The 21,486-nt window shown below is 35.4% G+C and overlaps 1 protein-coding gene across 1 annotated transcript in view; it reads left to right on the top strand.

Annotated features, from left to right (window-relative positions):
- The window catches only part of LOC131062282 (protein SLOW WALKER 1), a 110,285-nt gene that overhangs the window by 25,642 nt on the left and 63,157 nt on the right, over window positions 1–21,486 (top strand). Inside the window, exon 2 of the mRNA XM_057995907.2 lies at window positions 9,995–10,057. Coding sequence (XP_057851890.2) covers window positions 9,995–10,057 — 63 coding nt within the window. The remainder of the gene's footprint in view (window positions 1–9,994; window positions 10,058–21,486) is intronic.

Below are 21,486 nucleotides of genomic sequence, written 5' to 3'. Positions count from 1 at the left end.
TGGATCTTGCTTCATCTTGCCTTGCCATTCAACGAAGTGTACTGATCATAATTGTAATCACTTCCTTGAATTCATTTCTCCTAAACAACTTCGAGAGATATTTCTTGCTTTCCTTCAACTAATGTTTATTACCATTCAAGGAATTTTGTATTCCACACTTTTCACATTTCTCCAAGCCAATATTTAAAGTTTGAAAATAAAATGGGTAACTGAAAATATTTTCAATAGAATCTGTATCAAGTTTGCAAAGAACTTGACCACTTATCAAGTGTGTTTTCCTTTTCTCAGGTTCACAATGTATGGTGCTAACAATGATGAATTCTTGACTTAGCAAATAAATTGGAGAGGAGGATGTCTCATTGCGACTGCTGTCACAGAGTCTTATTGCAATCTTATTTCCTTTCTTGATGCATTCATCAACTTTAACTCTTGCACATTGACATGTCCTATCTCAGTCTTTTTGATCTTTGGATATTTGGACACTAATTCGAAGGAAAACCCACCATTTAAAAATGATATCGCATGGTGAAACCTTAGGTATGAAATTATGCTGTTTTGGTGTCTGAAAACCCACTCTTTTGCTGATTTTTATGGTAAACCCTAGCTTTTCTCAATGAAAACTGCAACTTAGATTCTTCTTGCAATCCTAAAGCACATTGATAAACTGTTTGTTCTCATCCCTCTAAAATTTGCTGGAGACCTGCTTTGGTTGCTGTTTAATATTGTGGAAACCACATATATGAAAGTACTATTATTTTGTGTTTGCAAGTGATGAAAATTTTGCTGTGGAGACTACTGCAAAACTATCACAAAATTGCTGTAACAACTCTCATGAAATCAGCAAAAGCAAGAGGAATACCTACTACAACACTTGGGGGATTGAAGTGGAATATCCTAAGAAAATGGCAGAGAATCCTTAAAAAAAAACAGCTGCAAACTCACTTAAAACTGCCCAAAACGTACTCCAATGGCCTTTCCCTTCAAATCTTTGCTTCAACAATGACAAAATAAGACAAGCAAATACTTTGATAGAGATAGAAGGATGCCTTTCTATTTTGAACTTGTGTTTTTTTCTCTCTTTATGGTGTTTGAAGTTGGGTTTTATCATTTAAGCCATAGTTTGCATGCTTAAGGCTCTAATTGCACTTTTTGATGTTTTAAGGTGACCCAAGTGACTTGGGTGTGCTCCTAAGGTGCTTGTTGCTCTTTTTTTTCATTTCATCATTCATTTAAGTGATTTTCTCTCTTTTGGTGTGCTTTTGGGGTTCATGGTGCATTTTTCGTTATGTTTTGACGATGAATTTTGACTTGAGTGATTTCTTGTTTTAATTTGTCATTGACATTGGAAAGTTAATGTACTTTTTCCACTCAAAGTTCATAAAAAGTAACCCACCCACGCAAAAGTGTGTGCTTTAACAACTTATGTACCTTTTTGCATGTTTGTCATTGAAACTTGACATGAAATCATCAAAAGTGTGCTCCCTTTTCTTGGTGCACTCTAGAAGCCTTGATGACCATTTCCTAATATAGAACATCTTACCTTTCCTTTATTGTTTAAGTTCTTGTCTTTAACTTACCTGATGTGTTGAAAAACTCCTTTTGTTGTCCCCACAAAGGTGTTAACTAGAAATGATAACGATAACATTGATAATCATCTAAATCAAGGATTCAAGTATGGCTCACAAATGAGAAATGATAGGGTTTTGGCTTAAAACATGGCTCCATACAATATGGGTATGACATGACTCTTATGCTTGATTCATTTTCTATCTCATGCACTCTATTTGGCATGAAATAACAAAAAATATGTTTGTTTCCTTGCTTTTTTGATTATTTCATTGTTTTTAGTTAGCCGATTTTTCCCCATTTTTATTCCAATTAATTGAATTCCATTTTTATTTTTTATTTCTGGAGACAATGCTGAGTAAATTTAACGCTACTATGCTTTTAACAACTCGTAATAATAAAATCTCCCAATCAATGAATTCCAACTTATGTCCTTGGTAATAATTAATGCTTTTGGAATTGCCTTTCCTTGGTAGATTAGTGATTGCTAATAACTAAAAGTGACAACATAGAAGAACATAGGTTGCCCCCCTATTGTCTAAAACCTCATCCTCCTTGAGTGGGGTGAGGGTTGGTTCTTTATAAATTCCATCAACATTTAGTTTGAGAACACACATACATTTGTGGTGTCTATTTAACAATCTCACCTTTCCTACTGGAACAAATCTTGATAGTGGTGCTTTTCAAGAGTTTGACTAGTTTTCCATGGGGGTGCACTCCCCCCACTCTTATCCCTTCCCCACCACATCACCCTCCAAAAAAAGGGTGTGTTTTGAGACAGGGATGTCCTTAGTCACAGAATTGCCGGATTTCATGCTGAAAATTTGAAATTTGGTGAACCTTAAAAAAGCTCATGAAAATTGTTGAAATTTGTTCTTCAGTTCAGTAAAGAAAGGCAACTAGGGCTGATCTTGAGGGTTGAGCAGTGGGTAAAGTTTTTTTTTTCACCAGGGTACTGTTTTTTTCCATTGCTCAGTGTTTATGCGTTTTCTTCTACTACCCACTCTTTACTCGTTTTCGTCTACTGCCCATTGTTTACATGTTTTCTTCTACTGTCAACTTCAACTGTTTTTAATTCTGGAAGTTTCCATACAGGCGTGGCCTTGTATAGATTGCACGATACCCAAATAAACTGCAGATTTCTGCATGACTTTTAAATAAATTATGTCTCCCACAAGAACTTCTGTCTATTTTTAGGGTTTTTTTTATTTTGCTTTTTTTTTTTTTAAATTTAGTTTTTTTGTTTGTCTTAAAGTTTAAATATAAATTTAAAATTATAATAATAGACATTTATAATTTTTTTTTTATCGGTAATGGGCACTTTTTAAGGTGCCGAATACTATTTCTGTTCAAATCCATGAGCACACTAGCCCAGCGAAAGTACCAAGCCTGCGAGCATAACAGCCCAGTAGGGGTTTGATTTTAATTGATAATTAAATATTATATTAATTACATTTAATTTTAATTAAAATTTTTAACATTTAAATTCAATATTATTTTGCAAAGAAACCTTTCTGTGCTCCATTCTGTCACATTTTTCCTGTTCGCATAACAAAATCTATACTGTTTTTTGTGAAGAAACCTTTCTATGCTCAATTCTGTCACATTTTCTGCTTCATATTGCACATTTTCTACAGTAAATGTGAAAGCATTACCAACAGTTGCCAGCAATTTGCTGGAGTTTGCAAATGTTCAGGATGCTGGATCTCAGATTTCAACATTTTTTCTTAAGTTTCTAATGCTGCATTCAGAAGCTTTTAGATGTTTTGGCCTTTCCTGATCTTGATACCTTCTAATTTCTCTTTTTCTTAGGATTTTTATCTGAAGTTTATGCCATGTTCCACCCTTATCATACTTGCTTCAAATACTCACTTTATAATTTTCCAAGTAACAGTTTCTGATTCTTATAGATGTCCTGTTCTTTGGTTTTCAAACCTTGAAGTCTGCAGCAGTTTAATACAATGGATTCCTTTGTGAAATGACTTTAAATCTTTTTGAGTTGGGGGTTTTTGTCCACCAACTCTGCAAGGAAAAGAAAGGGCTTTTGTCTTTTTAATTTTCAGGTTTAGAGGAGTTTTTGTCTGTAGATTGTTAGAACACATTCTATGCTCCACATGAGATAAAATCAGATATATAAAATGTATTCAATATGGTGTTTGTTTCTCCTTGTTTGGTTTCTCTTATATTTCTTTCCTTAAATAGCCATGATTCTTCACATGCCCTGACTTCTGAGAAAATTAAATTTTAATTTTATATTTTATAAGTATATTATATTATATATTTATTTTTATACCATAATCTATTATTATTATAAATCCCATTTGGAAAAGGGGCTTCACAGTTTGCCCCTCTAAATTTTTTTTCTTCAATCAATTGAATCTTTCTTGGAGATATTGGGATTTCAAATCAATCTGGGAAATAGTATGAATCTCTCCAATAATGCAGTGTATTATGTTAACTGCCTATCTGTTGGTAAGTCTTGTTAAACAACTTTATCTTTGTTGTCTTCAAACAATTTGGCTTGATGATTTACATTGCCCTGCAACGCTTCCTAAGTCATACCCATCTCTACCAATTGCTTTGTCCATGCAACTTCTAACCTTCTTGGGGGCCGTTCTTTATGAAGAACCATTTCACCATTCAACTTCCGCTATGCTACTTTGATATCATCACAAGTTGTGGGACTTGAATTAGGATGTCTTTGCCTTTATTTCAAAATGTTATCTCAGTTGACAAATCTCTTTGCATCCATTTCAAAAAGTGGGTTATTGGCAATCTAGTGGAAAAAGTGAAAATTATTACCATTATTGGTTTGGAAATCAATTTCCTATTTAGACCATTCATATTGGTCTAATTTTGAACAATTGTTTTTTGAATCCATCTTTTTTGGTTCCCAGTTGATGTCAACATTCCCAAATTGCTTACCACTAGTTGTTGATCTAACGATTTCAGAAAACATAAAGCCAGTGGTAGTAACTACTTTAACCTTTATTTCTTCAATTTGTGGCTCTACTGTGTTTACTTTCTTATATTCCACCTTCTTAATTTCTTCTTCTTCTTCTCCACATCTATCTTGAATAATATTTAACGTCTCCTTATACTCTAAAATCTGAGCTTCCTCACTGTCTTCTCTCTTAAACAAACTATGGTCAAGTTAAAAGTTTTCATACCAAAGCCTAATTTCTTTTGTTGTGTACTTCTTGTTGCCAATGTTTGTGTTGTTACCACCCTTAGCCATAACTGTCTTGTTATGGCTTGAAGCTCTAATTATTGAGATCCCAATATCATTTGTTGTACTACAAGAACTCTTACTAAGGTAATCTAGAATCTCATGTTTATGGCTGCCCACTAAATTCCTGCCATTCATATTAATGAAATTTGTGAAAACGTTGCCTTATGGATCTTTTTAGGAATTTTTCTATAATCCACATCACTGGCATTGATATCTTCTTGTATCGAATATTAAAATTTCACCACAGGAACTTCCCTACAAATGAGTGTCGGACGTAGAGGTCTAACAATTGTGCTTTGTGTGTGATTGTTTGGTTATTGTTATTGGTTCTTGAAGTGCTTGCATCACTATTTCTAGAAGCATTCATATTATTTCTCATCATGTAGGGCAGTTAACCTAACACGTCTATCATTTTATCAATCTTTTTTCCTTTATCAACATGCATCTCCTACTATTAATAATTCCTAATGAGAACAATCCTTAGTTTCTTCCTGCAACTCTTCTCAAATTTATATGCGACCTCCATCCTGGTTTCATCCACCCTTGAAGACAACTCTATAGGTTTCTCATTCATAGAATATTGATTGCTTGCTATTAGTTCCAAGTTCTCACTTGTTACTGTGATTTTGACTACCAGATCAATCCCATCAGAGCCAAATTACATGTAAAATGTTTTTGTTGTCTTGGTACGGTGGGATAACTTTCTGATCTATGGTTTTCGAACTTGACAAATTTTTATTCCTTATTTACAGATATTCCTTTCCTTTAGCGGCAACTTTAAAAACTTTGGTAGCCTTTTGTCTTTGATATTGTCTACTTTGGTGGCTTAACTTACTTTCCACGATTCCTCCTTTTGTGGCAACCTCCTAGTCAAAATCTTCAGACCTTTTTACTTTTGCGGCCTGCTATTGGCTCCACAAATTTTGGAGGATGCTTTGTCTGGTTGTGTTTTTAATGTCTTTCCTTCTTGATGGCCATTGAATTTTGGCCGTTTTATGTGTCTTCACTTTTCCTTAATTCTTTTGGTGGCTTGACATAAAACATGCCATGATCCTTGGAGTTGGCAACTTCTACAACTTGTGATTTATTTCCTTAAATTGAAAACTCACGATTTCATTCCTTTGGTAGCTGCACCATATTTATGGGCCTTACAGAAAATCCTGTGATCTTTATATTATAGAATCCTATGATGGATATTGAATCTATGGCATTTTTTATTTTTCCCTTGGCGTGATTTACCTTTTCAAGATTCTACAAAACAGTGGCAGGTATGGTAGAAGAAAAACACTGTGGCCTTATGGAAAACAAACAATGTGGGGTCTTCAATCCGTTCTTCCTTAAATGCAAATACTTTGGTTTTACAAGTATTATGGCTTGCTTCATCTCCTTTAGCTGTGGAGATTGTAATAAATAACAATAGCTCTGTCAAATATTGTTATTCCCATCCCCCCTTTTTTTCTTGAGATCTCTTGTCTCTCTTTTTTTTTGGCTAGCAATTCACTTCAACAGCTATGACTTTTTCTTCATTTTTTTGACAACGGGCAATGCTTCCTTTCAAGTTGCAGCCTATATTCTTTGACAGTGACTTAATAAAATGCAACAAATTCTTCGGACTTGGTGGTTCTTCCATCTGCCTATGATTAGTCTTAGACTTTCTACCTCCTACGTTGCAACCCACTTCAACTTGAATGATTCCTTTAATTATGTTGTGGCTTAACATAAAGAATTGTGGGGTTCACCTTATTAAATCTGTGATTTTCTCTGCTGGCGAATTTATATTGTGACTTTTTATGACTCTTATTAGTAATTCTTTGTGATTCCTTTTATTGGTTGTTTATTTTCTGTCACAAAAAACTTCCTATGATCCCCCTTTTTGTTTTCTATGATTATCTATATAGATATTTGGTTGCATGCTGCAACCAAATGAATTAGACTTGGGTTATTTCTTTCGAAAAAATCTAAGCTATCAATTCCCTGTGTCAGAATTTTCAAATTTGCATTCAATTGTTGGTTTCACTTTCACAGGCTGGCAAGATCCAACTCTGAAACCATTTATAATGTCCCGCTCAGTTTTCTCTATTTTTCAAATCTGCAGCAGTCTAATAAAATGAATGCCTTTGGGAAATGACTTTTCAGATATATAAAATGTATTTGATATGATGGTTACTTCTCCTTGTTTGGTTTCTCTCATATATCTTTTTCTTCGATAGTTACGATTCTTCAAATGCCTCTTGACTTTTGTATATATATATTATATAATATATATATATATATAATCTCAGAGAAAAGCCTCTAATTTGCCTTTGAATGCTTGAATCCTTCCTTAGAACTTGCTGTGACCCTGCAATTACACTTCCAGTTTGCCTAAAAACCTTGGAAAGATGACTTGAAAAGTTCAAACTTCATAAGGATGAGAGGAAAAGTTGTGAATAGTGAATTGCCAAGGCTAATGTCTTATAGGGAATTCGAACTCTGCCTTGTATCGTTTTTTTGCTTTAAAGACTTTTAAATGGCAATGTATGTAGTCCAGTTTTGGCTTCCAAATAGAACTCTCCTAGTGTTTTATTGTTTTCGTGTTTTAAAGATTCTTGCAATTTCCATTATTTCCTTCTAGAAGCCTTCATCTTTGGCGAATTCCTCTCGGTTCAGCTTTTTGTGTTTTAATTCACATCATCTTATCAAACTTTCCCTTTTCATTTTAGGCGAATTCCTTCATGCCTTTCTTTATTTGTTTCTCACTTTGCATTTTAATTGTTTTAATTTCTCTCCTTAGGCGAACTTCCACGTGCCTTGTCTTCACACAAACAACAAAAATCTATATAAAATTATTCACTGTTAACACCAATCTGCAAGATGCCTGCATCACCTACTGCAGTTGACCATTCTTGCAAGTAGGATGTGCTGTATTAAGTATGTATGTATGTATTTATGTATGTATTCATATATGTATATGTATATCTATGTATGTATACATACACACACACACACAAACCCATTGTGGAACCTTTTTTGAGCTTATAATATAGGAGAGACAATTTAATCTGAACAATTTTACTAAACTATCCCGCTTATTTATCTTAGGTGCTAAATCATCCTTTTTCTTAAATTGTCGTTAACATGAAGGCTATGCTGATTTGTAATGCTAGTTTATTGCTTACAATGACATTGGTTAGGATAATGCTATTCCAAAGGAGTTAGATTTTGAGCAACTAAATGGTGTAGAGAATCCATTTTATATACTGTAATGGATATAATTTTGCAGCTGGTTAGTGTGCCCTTAAATAAGTTTGATTTGTACTGAATGTTTTATATTTTTTGATAAGACGACTTAATTTATATTATGTAAAATGTGTAGCCTAAATGCTTTGGAAATATAAAATATGAAGCTGTTGAAAACTGAGTGCAGCAAACTACTACAAACTAGGCAATAAATTGTAGATCAATAATTCAAGATTAATTCTATGAAAGGTTAAGACAATTCCAGATGGAAATTAACATAACTTTAAGGGGGGAATTCTGAATTCTGAGTTGAGCCCTTAGAATGATTTTAACAAATGGAACTTTCTCATAAAAAAAAATGCTGACAATTGAGACACAAGGGCGGCCACTTTTTTCTTGACATTGTGGGAGGCTATTTTTTATTGGATGGCTGGGGATGGCTATTTGAAAAAATGGGAAAAATAAAAAAATATAGGAAATTTTATTGCTTTTATTGTCAATGTGCATATATATTATATAAAAATTGCAACAAAATGTCTAAAGACTACAATTTTCAACTACAAAATGACAAAAATATAGAAAATCTACTGCTTTCCCTAATCAGCCTCTGCCAATGCTGCATCAGTCTGAATCTGAGTCATTGCCACTATAATCAAAATCGAGTTCTCTAAGCTTTGGCAAATAGTTGACATATGACCTTATAATTCAAATTAGAGTTCTCTAAGCTTTTGCATCTGTTCATTTTGAGTTTTTTGTATTCAATAGCATATTAGTTTAGTTCAGCACAGTTTGGTAACATATTGATAACTTCAGTCACTTGAGATCTAAGTCCACTAAGGCAGAACATTTATTTAACCAAAATGAAGGAGCCTTGTTGGACTATTGTCTTACTTAAAACGTAAGGAATAAACTAGTTAATGAGATAGGTGCTTCTTTTCCAATTGTCACTCCAGGGTATCTTAATGATTTAATGTTTCTCATACCAAGTTTGCACTAGTTATATAAATTCACAAAATGGTGAACATAAGACAAAATTCTACCTCTTCTAGCGTAAGGTTTCCCCATATGGCATTGACCATGATGCCGGTAAGCCTTTTTGAGGATGGGAATCACTCTATGCTATTAGACATTTACATACATCTCTGAAAATTTAATGCAGTAGAGAGCATATATGTTATAGAAAGGGGAAATGGATAATTTGCTTTTCCTGCTATTTGAGCTACACGTGAAGCTGTCATAATTTGAGTTATTGGCACTCAAATATCAACTCAAGCTAGGGTGGGTGTTTGGAACTCTACATTTTGAGTGTATCCTGCTTATGATTATTTGAGAAAAAGAGGCAAACATATCAATTCAAAAAATAACACAATAATTTTCTTGTGCTTGGATTTGATGAATGGTATTTTGATCATTTGTTGAGTTTTTTCAAGGGCCCCAAGTCATTATCCTTGGACCTGATGAATTCTTAAATACCACATGGGCTCACTAAGTTAACACCTGTATTGGAAATTTCTAGGACATAACTGTTTTCTCTGCTTCTCCCCTTATCAAGACATTCAAAATCTTTCATTCAAGGTTTAAGTCTGCAATGGAGAGTTACTTTCTGGCCTAGCCTGTTTCATATGCCACTAAGGCTTTTTTGAAGTCTATTCAGAAGTCATGCTTCAGATGATTTTCATGTGTTCTTTGAATAGCTCTTAACTTTGTTGACAATCCAAATAACTAGTAAATGATTAAGTTTTTAAAATTGCTAATAATTTTTTTTCTATCTCATCTATAATTTATAAGTTGTACTTTCCCAGCTCATTTATTATTTCATCTTTCGTAACCAGCTTTTTCGATATTAATTTTAAGTTCATCAATCCCATATGTTGTAGTAGAACAAATATTATTGTCACTCATGATGCTATTTGGTGAAAGGAAAAATCTGTGTGCTTCCATATTGGATATGGCTGATTCTATGCACTACTTTGGCAGGTGTCTATATATGATGGGAGATCTTGTAAGCTTAAGAAGACAATTTCAAAGTTTAAAGATGTGGTATGTGGAATCTCATTGTATACTTGCTGTATAGTTTCTTGTTTCTGTATTCTTCTTTCTTTGTTTAAAGTTGTTGTACTACCTTTATTTTTCATGTTTTGTAAGCTCAAGAACTTGTGAGCCTAAGAAGACAATTTCAAAGTTCAAAGATGTATTCTATGGAATCTTTTGCCATACTTGCAATGTAATTACTCAGTTGTTTCTATATTCTTCTTGCTTTGTTTTGAAATGTTTTAATAGTTTTTATTTTTCATGGTTAATGACCTTAAGGTAGGAGACAGAAGTGATAGAAATCACAAGACAACTTATAACATTAATTGTTTGTTTTTGTTGACTTGGGAATAATATAGTTTCTTCATTCTTCACCATAAGTATTGAGTTTGATGCATTCATTTTGGGTGCTTTGATTTCGTGTACATTCAGGATTTCATTTTGATGCTTGTCTTACAAGTAAATGCAATGTTTTTTGTGAGTCAAAGATTTGTCATATCCAAATAGGGAGTGTACCTTTGATGTCTTTAGAAGGCCATAGCTGCTCCAGCCTATGTTTGAAGTTTGAATATAACAGTTCTGGGCAGCATGACTGGATTTCTGACATGCCAAAAATTGATTCTTATGCCTATTGTGTAAGAAAATCTGAAATTTATGCAAGTTGCAAATTTTGATGATTGATGTGAAGCGTTGGGATGAAATCATTGAATATAGGATTGAGACAATGTTGGAATGTTGAAAACCCATCTTTTGTTGGGTCCCTTTGAGTTACCAACTCTTATGGTATACCATTGGGTTATGTGCACCTTGTAGTTTTAGCTTGCGAAGGTGAATTTCTATGTTGTGCTTTTCTCAGGGCTAGGTCTATTAGGTTCTATCCTACCCATAATACCCTTCTTGAATGGAGTGTATGTAAATGCTAACCTCTCACCATCATAAGCAATCATATTTACTTTATTCTCTCATTTTCTTCATATTCAACATTAAGTCTTATTTATTCGGTGTCTGCAGACACCACCAAGATATTGGTGTTTTCTTCTTTGCTCGTGGAGTTTATACTTCATCCAATGATCTACTTCTTTCAATAATCTAACAGAGTATCAGATCTTAGGGTTCAAAACTTCTCTAGGTTGTGGTCTTTTTCTATTATGAAGAAGTACCAAGGAGTGACAATTTCTCATTGTATGTTAGTTCCATCCTTTATTCTGATAAGGCCCAAGGGTTGAGTTTTATAATATGATACTACTTTGCTTCATATCTGCAATTTTGATCAAATTTGGAGACTGTAGGAATTTATTTGAAGAGAATTGTACTTATGAGGCTCTCCTGGCACAATATTTTGTTTTCATAGCAGAGGTAGGGATTTTAAAGAAATCACTTTCTCTATACACTCTTTTTCATTTTTGATTTCATATTTCTATTCTTTGTAAAATTTTGTTATGGGTATGTTTTTGTTTCATAAAAGAATTTCCCATTTTAGCTCAAAACTTAAGAAGATTCCAGCTCTTGTAGCATTAAGCAAGTGATTGCATTGGTGCTCAAGTGCTCCAAGTGTGCAGGATAGTGGATGTTCATAGTGAGGACTGGAGGTGCAAAGATACGTGTAGTGGGATGGTAGCTTGGGCGACCAAGGGCCCAGTAATGATGGATTTGAGCTGTAGCTTGACATATTATATTGAGCGTGTGGTGCAGCCTACTTAGTGGTTTGCCCTTGTTTAGTTCATAGGCCTTGGGTTAGCTTACAGGGTTCAATTCCCTTGGATGCTTTTTTCTTCATAATTTCAACAATTTGTGGATGACATTGACATGCTAAATCAGCAGTGACATTGTAGTGACTTGGCATACTAAGTGCCTGTGGCAGTGTCTATTTAACCTGTATAATTTGTATGTAGGTGAAAAACTATCAAAAATTTCTGATTGTGTCTGAATGCCATGTCCAGCCTTCTTGCCTATTTATGTTGCAGTTGCCTGGTCAACCATCCAATCAGCAAGAGCAGTCTAGGTAGTACGTAGTTAGTATTGGTAGAATTGTTAGAACACAGTCGACAGAGGCAATCCAGTCAATGCATAGTTAGTAGAGGCAACAAATTTGAGTGCAGCATCTGATGAAATCAGGTGTATTCCTACCGATAATAGCATTATACTCTAAAACTTGTGATTAATCTTGTGTAGTTGTGGCAGACTGCATTTGCTGAGCTGTTCATGATTTTTTCAGAAAGTGGTTTTGCTTTCTTTATAATATTCCTTTATTTTTGCTTATTTTCTTACACTTGAAGGCAGACAAATAATGAACACATGCAGACTGAAGATTTTTGCCTTATGGTTAGAGTAATTTAAAATTTCCTTATGATGAATAGTATCATTAGAAGTTAATTTATAATCTATAACGAAGGCTTTTCTTTTAATTTATATCCTAATGAAGGTTTAGGTAACGGATGGACAGTTACTCTGCAGATGGTGCACTATGCTCTACAATAAAACATCCTACTATTTTAGGGCCAGGCTGCCAGCTATTTGTTTTTTATTTTACCTAAATTTTTACTTGTATGGTGTGAAATAGTATTTTAAATACTATGCAATTTTTATAATTATGATTAATATTTTTATAATTTAGTATGTCAATTTTTATCTATACACTATATTTAATTATAAAAATAAAAATAACAAAATTCCATTTGTTTTAAAAACCAGTACATTAATTTAAAATTTTTTAGTTCTAGAGTTTTTCCTGTTTTAAGAATGGATAATTGAATTGTGTTCATACTTTTGCCATGCCATTTCAGTGCTTTGTAAATCGAATGATACCGTGTTCCCATCAATTTTCATTTTCTTGATTTTCTTGAATTTAAATATTTTCATTTTTTTGATTTTTTGAAAATTTTCATTTTGGTGAGGTTGAATTTGATGGCCATAGGAACATCATTTGGCATAGTTATTGTCTATTCTTTTGGAGGTAATACCTTTGTCTTATGGACTTAGCATGAAACCATTTTTGAAGTGTCGGAAAGTTGTTTTGACCTAAACAAAGTTTGAGACTATTTTGAAGTGTTGGAAATTTAATTTTGAGCTATTCGTAGTTATATGACTTTGATCATCATTTGCAGATTTCTTTAGTTGTCTTGCTTTAGCAAAAATGGGATCTGATTTTGGTTAGAATTTTGCTGTATATGGGGTTATTTGGCTTTTGTCATTGATGGGATTTCTAATATATTTGATGGATGGGTGGTTGTGTGTGCCTAGGTAACTCTATGGAGTTAGGTTTTCTATTATTTCATCTTCACTTCTGATAGTTGGTTTGGGATGATGATAGAGGTAATGTAGAAGTTTTGACTTCTTGTTAGTGTTCCATGGTAGTTGTGATGGTTTAGGGATTGTCACCTTAGCAAACTTTGAACATGATAATGGTGTAAAAACTAGACTATGCATGAAAATATGACATGGAGAATTTAGTGACTAAATTATGATTGATCCACAGTTAGGTCCAACATCTTGGCTATCCTCCTCAATGTGGAGTATTTACTGTTTAGCGATAGATTTGTGTGATCCCCTGTCAGGTCTGCTCCCTTGTCAGTTTGGTGTATTTAGCAATCAATTTGTTGTGCTATTCAAAGTCAGGTCAGACACCTAGTTAATGGTTTGGAGAAATCAACTTATTGTTAACAAGAGGTTTCAACAACACATCAATCAGTAGATAAGATCTATTTTTAAGTGGGATAAGACTATGACATTGTCTCCTTGTGTTACTTAATGGAAAATTAAGATGCATATGGTAGTGAAGATGCAAAAGATGCTTGCTTTCAGATTGTTCCAAATAGATAATGAGTTTTTTGAGGATGCTGGAGTCGCTCATTCTATTGGAAGTTGTCATTAGAGGGAAGGGGAATGCTAATGCCTCTTTCTTTTCATAAGAATGATTGGCTTGAGTGCCACCTTTCTTTGGCTCCACCAATTCGAGCTTTGGGGGGGTTTAGAATGTGGACAAACCATCTTGTTGGGTCCATTAGAGATAACAATGCTTGTGGTATACCATTCAGTTATAACTTATTTGTATCTTGCAGGTGTAACTTGGATGGATGGATGCCTTGTATCTGTAACTCGTGATTATCTTGGAGTTAGGTCTTATCCTACCCATAACATGGGTTTGGTTGTGTCCTTCCATAACTCATATCTTGAATAATGTGTATGTAGAGGTTATGCCTCTCATCAACTCAAGTAATTGCATTCACATGTATTCCCTTAGTTTTTCTAAGATATTTGTATTCTCTTCTAGTTTTTTTAGTTATTCTTTGTTCAATCATGGACTTTTATTAAAATTCTAACAAAAAATTATAGTGTTAGATTGATGCATATTTGCTACAACAAAAGATTGTTATTGCTTTAAGATTAATGAATGCATGATAAGTTGGATTGCTTTTTGGAGTGAAATTAATTAGTTTTTGTTCTGTTGTCCTTACCCAAGCGTAAAAACATGTTCTCTACCTCTTTAATTGTAGCTTGGAAACGGCAAATTGTGGTATCGTTTGCTTCATGGTAGGGTAGAGGATGGTTGTATGTTTTCTGCACTCACAGACATGAGTGATGCCTTGCCCTTGCTTGTTTTTGATTGGGAATTTGATTCTATAGAAGCTTACGCTAGTGCCTATGGTTTGCATAACTTTCAATGCAATTTGTTGTTGTTCAAGCTCTTGTTTGAATGTATGGTGTTTTAACACTCTTAATTATCACTTACATGTAATGGGCACCCCCTGCTCGGCACTAAATTTATGTCCTTTTTACTTAGTGTAATTTTGTCAAACAGTTGGCTTGCAAACTGACTATTGGATTTTTTTGGTTCTTGATTTGCAATAGGATCAATTGGATAAACTGATATATTATTGTAAAGCTTTCAAAGTTTATTCAATATAAAACAACCAGACATATCAAATACCAAAAACAAGAAGATTAGTGCTGATGGTATTTATTTAATTCCAACTTCAAGCATACAAATCAGATCTGAAGAACATTACAGACCATATGATAATAAACAAATTCAAACCTGAACTCCACAAGTATAGAACCTGCTGAAACACTGTTCACACACTGTAGCTGCACTATTCACGGCACTGTAGCATTTTTATTATTCACGCGGCACTGTAGCAAAACACTATTCACGCGGCACTGTAGCAAAACACTATTCACGTGATACTGTAGCAAATCACTATTCACGTGGTGCTGTAGCAAAAACACTATTCACGCGGTACTGTAGCAAAAACACTATTCACGCAGTACTGTAGCAAAATCACTATCTTCAAATTTGCACTTTCAAACCCCTGTAAAAACTTCATGCAAGAGCACCAGATGAAGCCCAATGTGTTTCCTGAATGAAAACACCATTAATCCTCCTGACTGTGTCTTTCAACAGCGAAGAGAATGCTAGCAAAGAGGGATTCCGTCCTCCAAGCCCAATAATCAGATCTCTACGAAATCCAACAGCATAACATTAATCTCATCCCCAACATCCCAAAAGAGAGCTCTCAACCTCCATTTATATCTTCTTCCCGGATGCCAAACACTTCATTTCCCCAATGTGGGATAATACATTTTAGAATAAAATATTATTTCCCACAATGTACACATTAAAGGGAACTTTTAATATTTTAAACATTACTTTATATTCCCAACTTTATAATATAACGATAAAGTTAAATATTTAATTTAACTTTACACTTTATCGTTAAATATTAAAACATTGTTGATAATCTCTTTAAATCATTGTCGCCTTCAAACATTTTTACTGATAATTATGCCAACCAGGGAAACACTAAAAATTTCAAGTCGTTGCTTGGGGACTAACTTACTATAAATAGTAAGTGTCTAGAAACCCTATCAGAGCAGCACCGATTGGCCTGAAACTGAAAACACCTAGGCCAAAACACCTCAGGATCCCACCAATGTCCTTGTTAGCCTTCGGGACCATGTCAGAATAGGCTAACGACACCCCATATCATGTTGCGCTAAAAAGAGGACATTACATTACATGATAACCATGATGTTATTGGAACTAAGGAACTCTTTTCTAATGCATTGATGTAATTGTAAGGGACCAGTCTCACTACCCCTTGTAATAAATAGAAAAATGTAAGCAAATAGAAAATGGATTTACTAAGAGGTGAAGATGCACAATTGGTCTTATTGAACTTTGAAGGATTGTATTAGATTGAGGCCATTGCCAAACTTATTATACTAATCTTTGATTGGTGTCACTCAACAATCATTGTTGGCATTCCATGGGGAACTATAATCACTCTTCTATGTCGTTTACCTAGGTAAGTACAAAATCACATTTGGGGTTCCAATGATACACAATAGCATCCTAGAGGAACTAAGTAAAATTCCTTGTTGTAGTTCTTGGTTGAATGATCAATAAGGGCAACATTATTTTAATAGGATGCTGCAAGCTCCCATAATGCTAGGTGATCTAACACTTTTGAACAAAAAAATCAATTGGAGGGAGGGGGAGTATTGCCAAGATAGCCGAGTGTTTGTCTATATGAAGGAAGGAAAAGTACAAAACATTTGAATTGAGCTGACAAGGAACATTATTTTCTTAGGATGCTATGTGGTCACATAATGCTATGAGATCCTTTTGACATTTATTTTCGTCATTGTATACCATTGAACAAGATCATAAGTATTACTCTATGGCCATGCATTTAAAGGTTTATACTTGTTTATTGTCATGATTGAATATGATTTCTCATTAATAAAACTAAAATGATGAGAGAAAAGTTCAGCTAGTAGTATTTATAAAGAAGAAAAAGAAACAAATCTTATCAATATCTATTAACAATTAAAGTAGGTTGTTGGAAGTATATACTTGAAGTAACAAGGGGGTGGTTAGTGCCAAATATTGTCACTACACTATAGCAATAACATGGCACTTCAACTTCCCTTGTTAATGATGTAATGCTTAATTTTTTAGACATCATGTTGTCTTGGAACTTGTGCAAGGATGGATTTATCAAATTGAACTATGATGGAGCTGTGTGTGGTAATCCAAGCTAGGTGAGGGTTGGGGTTGTTATATGCTCCCCTTTGGGGCTCTTTATTTGGAAAACAAATCTAATAACAAACTAGAAGCTTGGGTGGTTTTTGAAGGTTTCAAGATGGCTGCTTCTTTGGATTACAAAAGCTGGAAGTTGAGGGTGATTTCTTGAATGTCATCCAAGGTTTGTTTGAAAACTCTATGAAGGATTGGAGATTGAATAATATATATTTTTTGGATAATTTATTGAGGATTCGATTGGGGCAGCCCTCTTCCATTTAAAATAGGAACTACATACAAAGACAACACCCAAAGAAACCAAAGTTGAGGCAAAATAGACCACACACTAGGTCAAACAAAAACGAGCAAAGAGGCCAAAAGATGAGCTAGAGGAAGACAAAAAAACCAAAGAAGAAATTACATTGGATAGATACCCTACTTGTTAGCATTGCCATATTAGCTTGGAGAAGTAGTTGTGAAATTGACACCACCCATCTATTCTTACCTCTCAATGCAGAGGAACCTTGGTTTGAATCACCTCTTGCTGTTGGGCAGACCGAAGAAGACCACCTTTAACAAATTGTGGGAGAGTAAACACAACTGTAATCTCTATAGCATTGTTGTAGTGCATGCCTAAAAGGTTCTACACTGCAGATTGCATGTTGAGGCAAAAGGATTTCAAGTCTTTAAGCTGGCAATGAACCACCACAATTGCTTGTTCTAGATTTGAACATCCTCTAAAAATCAGTTCTTGCAAAGCACCACTTGTTGAGAAGGAAGGTGTATCAACAAACGATGTACACGAAAACCTTAGGAAGAAAAAGGTTGGGGATCTAACTCTTAATGTCTCTATCCTACCACCTTACCATCCAAATGCAAGTGAAATTTGAGACTGAATAATAAGGTAATGCCTTCCTATATAAGGTACTGGGTGCGTTGGTCAGGAGTTGTATAACTTCTTCCTTTTCAGTTCTTAACAATAGCGAGCCCTTTGAGCTCTTTGGAGCTTCTAGGGGTTTGCGGTAGGGGGGATCCTCTTTCTCCGTATTTGTTTATCTTAATGGCAAAAGTTTTGGGAGATACATTAAGTCTTATGTCAGGCAAGGTTTGATCCAAGGGTGGAATTGGGGTAACAACTTGTGATGACACAACTTTGATGGGTTTAGCTAGAGTTCAAGTGGTAGTTAATTTAAGATGTGGTAGTTAATTTAATACTTACTTGACGACATTGGGGCAAAGGATTAATGAGGATAAGTCTTCTATCCTTTTCTTTAATACTCCTAAGCTTATTCAGAATAGGATTGCTTGGATTATTAGATTTCAAATTTTCCTTTTGTCTATCTCTTTATTCCCATTGTTGAGCGTTCTTTGCCTAGAGGGTTCTGGCAGGATGGTTTAGCTAAGTTTCATAGGAGAGTTTGCCATTGGACTTGCAGGTGGCTTTCGATTATTAGGAGAGTGACTCTTTTGAAGTCAGTAGTTTAGACTCTTACCATATACAAATGTTTTGTGTTGATAGCCCCTTCAAGCTTTATTAAAGAGTTTGAGTTTCTTTCTCGGCGATTCTTATGGGTAAGAAATCTACTTTCGAAGAAGTGGAGTTTGGTTAAGTGGGACTTTGTTTATAGGCCAAAATAGGAAGGTGGTCTTGGTCTTGACAGGCAAGTCTTATTGGTCATGTTTTGGCCGCCAAGCTTTATTAGAGGGTGTGCACTAATCGGGATTAGGACTGGGCAAGGATCCTTTTAAATATTTGAGAGGGGTGGAGAGTATTGATGTTCCTCATTTCAGCCTTGGGGGCAAGGGCTCTATGATCAAGGACACTCTAAAGAGGGGAGCTAAGTTAATCAAGCAAGGATTATTTTGGATCTGTAATAACAATTCTCTTACTCTTTTTTGGCTTGATTCATAGGGTGAGCACCTTCCCATTTTATCTATGTACCGATACTTGCAGTAATTATGTAACAACTTTCTTGAAGTAGGTTGGAGTAGAGTGGAGAACTTTAACACTTCCCAGAACCTTGGTTGAGTGGAGTTGTGCAAATGGAAAGAACTCCAAGGTAGACTTTGTAATTCTATGTTGGGGAGAAATGTTTTGCCTAGAACCTAGATCCAAAGGGCAAGTTCTCATTTGCCTTAGGTTATGAAGAATTGAGTAGGAAGATGTATGGGAGAATTGTTGTTCCTTGGTGGAGATAGGTTTAGAATAAGTTCTCTTGGCCTAAATGCTATTTTTTCTCCTGGCCAGTTGTTTAGAATAGATGTCATATTTGGGATAATTTACGTAAGAGGATTTTAGGCCCCCTCCATATGTGCTATGTACAATAAGAACGAGGAGTGCTCCTCACATTTGTTCTTTCAGTGTCCCTTTTCTAGGGAAATTTGGCACTTTTGGTGGACTTGGAGTCAGGCTTGCTTTCATGTTCCTTCTCTAAATAAATTTTGGGGTCATTTGGGGAATCCTCTAGCTAAGACTTTGTTTCTTCATATCACTTGGAGTATTTGGCCCACTCTGATCATTTGACAAATATAGTTAGAAAGAAATTGAAGGATATTTCAAGATAAGAAAATGATGGTCTATCGACTATGGCTAAGAATGATTTGTGTTTTGCAGGAGACCTTATTAACAAAGTGTGATTTGTCTGCTCCTGTGAAACTTGTAAAACAGTGCGAGACATGCAATGGATTTCAAAGAATTGATTGATTTACAGAATGAGCAAGACGCTCATAAATAATACAAGAGTATTTACAAGAATAGCAAGTTTCTAATAAGAAACTGCTGAGAAGATCGTAGAAGATCTTACTAAAATAGAATATACACTATTGAGCATTAATACTAAAATTAACATTATACTAATATTCTAATACCCTCCCTTAATGCTCAATCTATTAACTACACCTATAGACCCCCCAAATTTTACAAATTTATCAGGACCAAGGGGCTTGGTGAAGATGTCTACTGGCTCCTCCGAGGTAGGAACATACAGCAACTGGATAGATCCGTCTTCAACCAGCTGTCGAATATAGTGACAATGAGTTTCCACACGCTTGGTTCTTTCATGGAAGACTGGATTCTTGGCGAGTTTGAGCACTCCTTGATTATCACAGAACAAGGGAGTTGGACCTGCCTGGGAGACATGCATATCCGCAGGCATTCGTCGAAGCCAAACCGCCTCACAAGATGCCTTAACTGCTCCCCGATACTCTGCTTCTGTCGAGGAGAGAGCCACTGCCTGCTGCTTCTTACTAGTCCATGTGACAGCACCATATCCTAAACTAAACACATACCCTGCTGTAGATTTACGGTCATCAACCGAGCCTGCCCAGTCAGAATCTGTGTAACCACTGAGTGTAGGATCAGAACTCTGAGTGTACAAAAGTCCATAATCAGGAGTGCCACTCACATAACGCAGCACACGCTTCGCTGCTATCCAATGGTCAGCCTTGGGAGCTGTCATGAAGCATGAAATGTAGCTCACTGCAAAACTGATGTCAGGTCTAGTGGTAGTAAGATAGATGAGGCTGCCCACTAGTTGCCTGAACAAAGATTCATCCACAACTGGTGAAGATGACTGAGCTGAAAGTTTGAGCCCGGGTTCCATAGGAGTAGAGGTAGGTTTGCAATCCTGCATTCTGAACTTGTCCACAAGACTTTTGGCATACTTGGACTGAGAGAGAAAGATATTGTTCTCAGTTTGCTAGACTTCAACTCCTAAGCAGTAATGTAGAAGTCCCAAATCTGTCATATCAAAGGTGCGGCACAAATCCTATTTGATCCCAGCGATCAAATGTGTTGAACTGCCAGTAATGATTAAGTCATCCACATAGACAACCACAAACAGAACATCATTACTAGTATGCTTGATATACAGGTTTGCATCAGATGGACTCCGCTGAAAACCATGATCTGTCAGGTACTTATCAATTTTCATGTACCAAGCCCGAGGAGCTTGTTTTAGACCATAGAGTGCTTTGACTAGTCTACAGACCTTCTGTTCTTGACCAGCAACCTTGAATCCTAGGGGTTGCGTCATGTAGACTTCTTCCTGTAAGTCACCATTCAGAAAAGCACTCTTGACTTCCATCTGATGGACTTTCCAACTGAACTGGGCTGCCAAGGCAGAACGAGCCGTATGGTACTCATTTTGGCTGTAGGAGCAAAAGTCTCCTCGTAGTCAATGCCTTCTTTCTGTGAGAACCCACGAGCAACAAGATGAGCCTTATACTTGTCTAGGGTTCCATCAGCTTTGTATTTTACTTTGTACACACATTTGCAGCTAATGGGCTTCTTCCCTGAAGGAAGATCAGAAAGGGCCCAAGTGTGATTCTTCTGAAGACTCTGGAACTCAGCTTCCATAGCCTATTCGCACTCGGGTATACCTTTAGCCTCTGAATATGTCTGAGGCTCAAAAAC

This window comes from Cryptomeria japonica, chromosome 5 (genome assembly GCF_030272615.1).
Source record: "Cryptomeria japonica chromosome 5, Sugi_1.0, whole genome shotgun sequence".
NCBI classification, from domain to species: Eukaryota; Viridiplantae; Streptophyta; class Pinopsida; order Cupressales; family Cupressaceae; genus Cryptomeria; species Cryptomeria japonica.
This window is presented reverse-complemented; position numbering and strand designations above follow the sequence as displayed.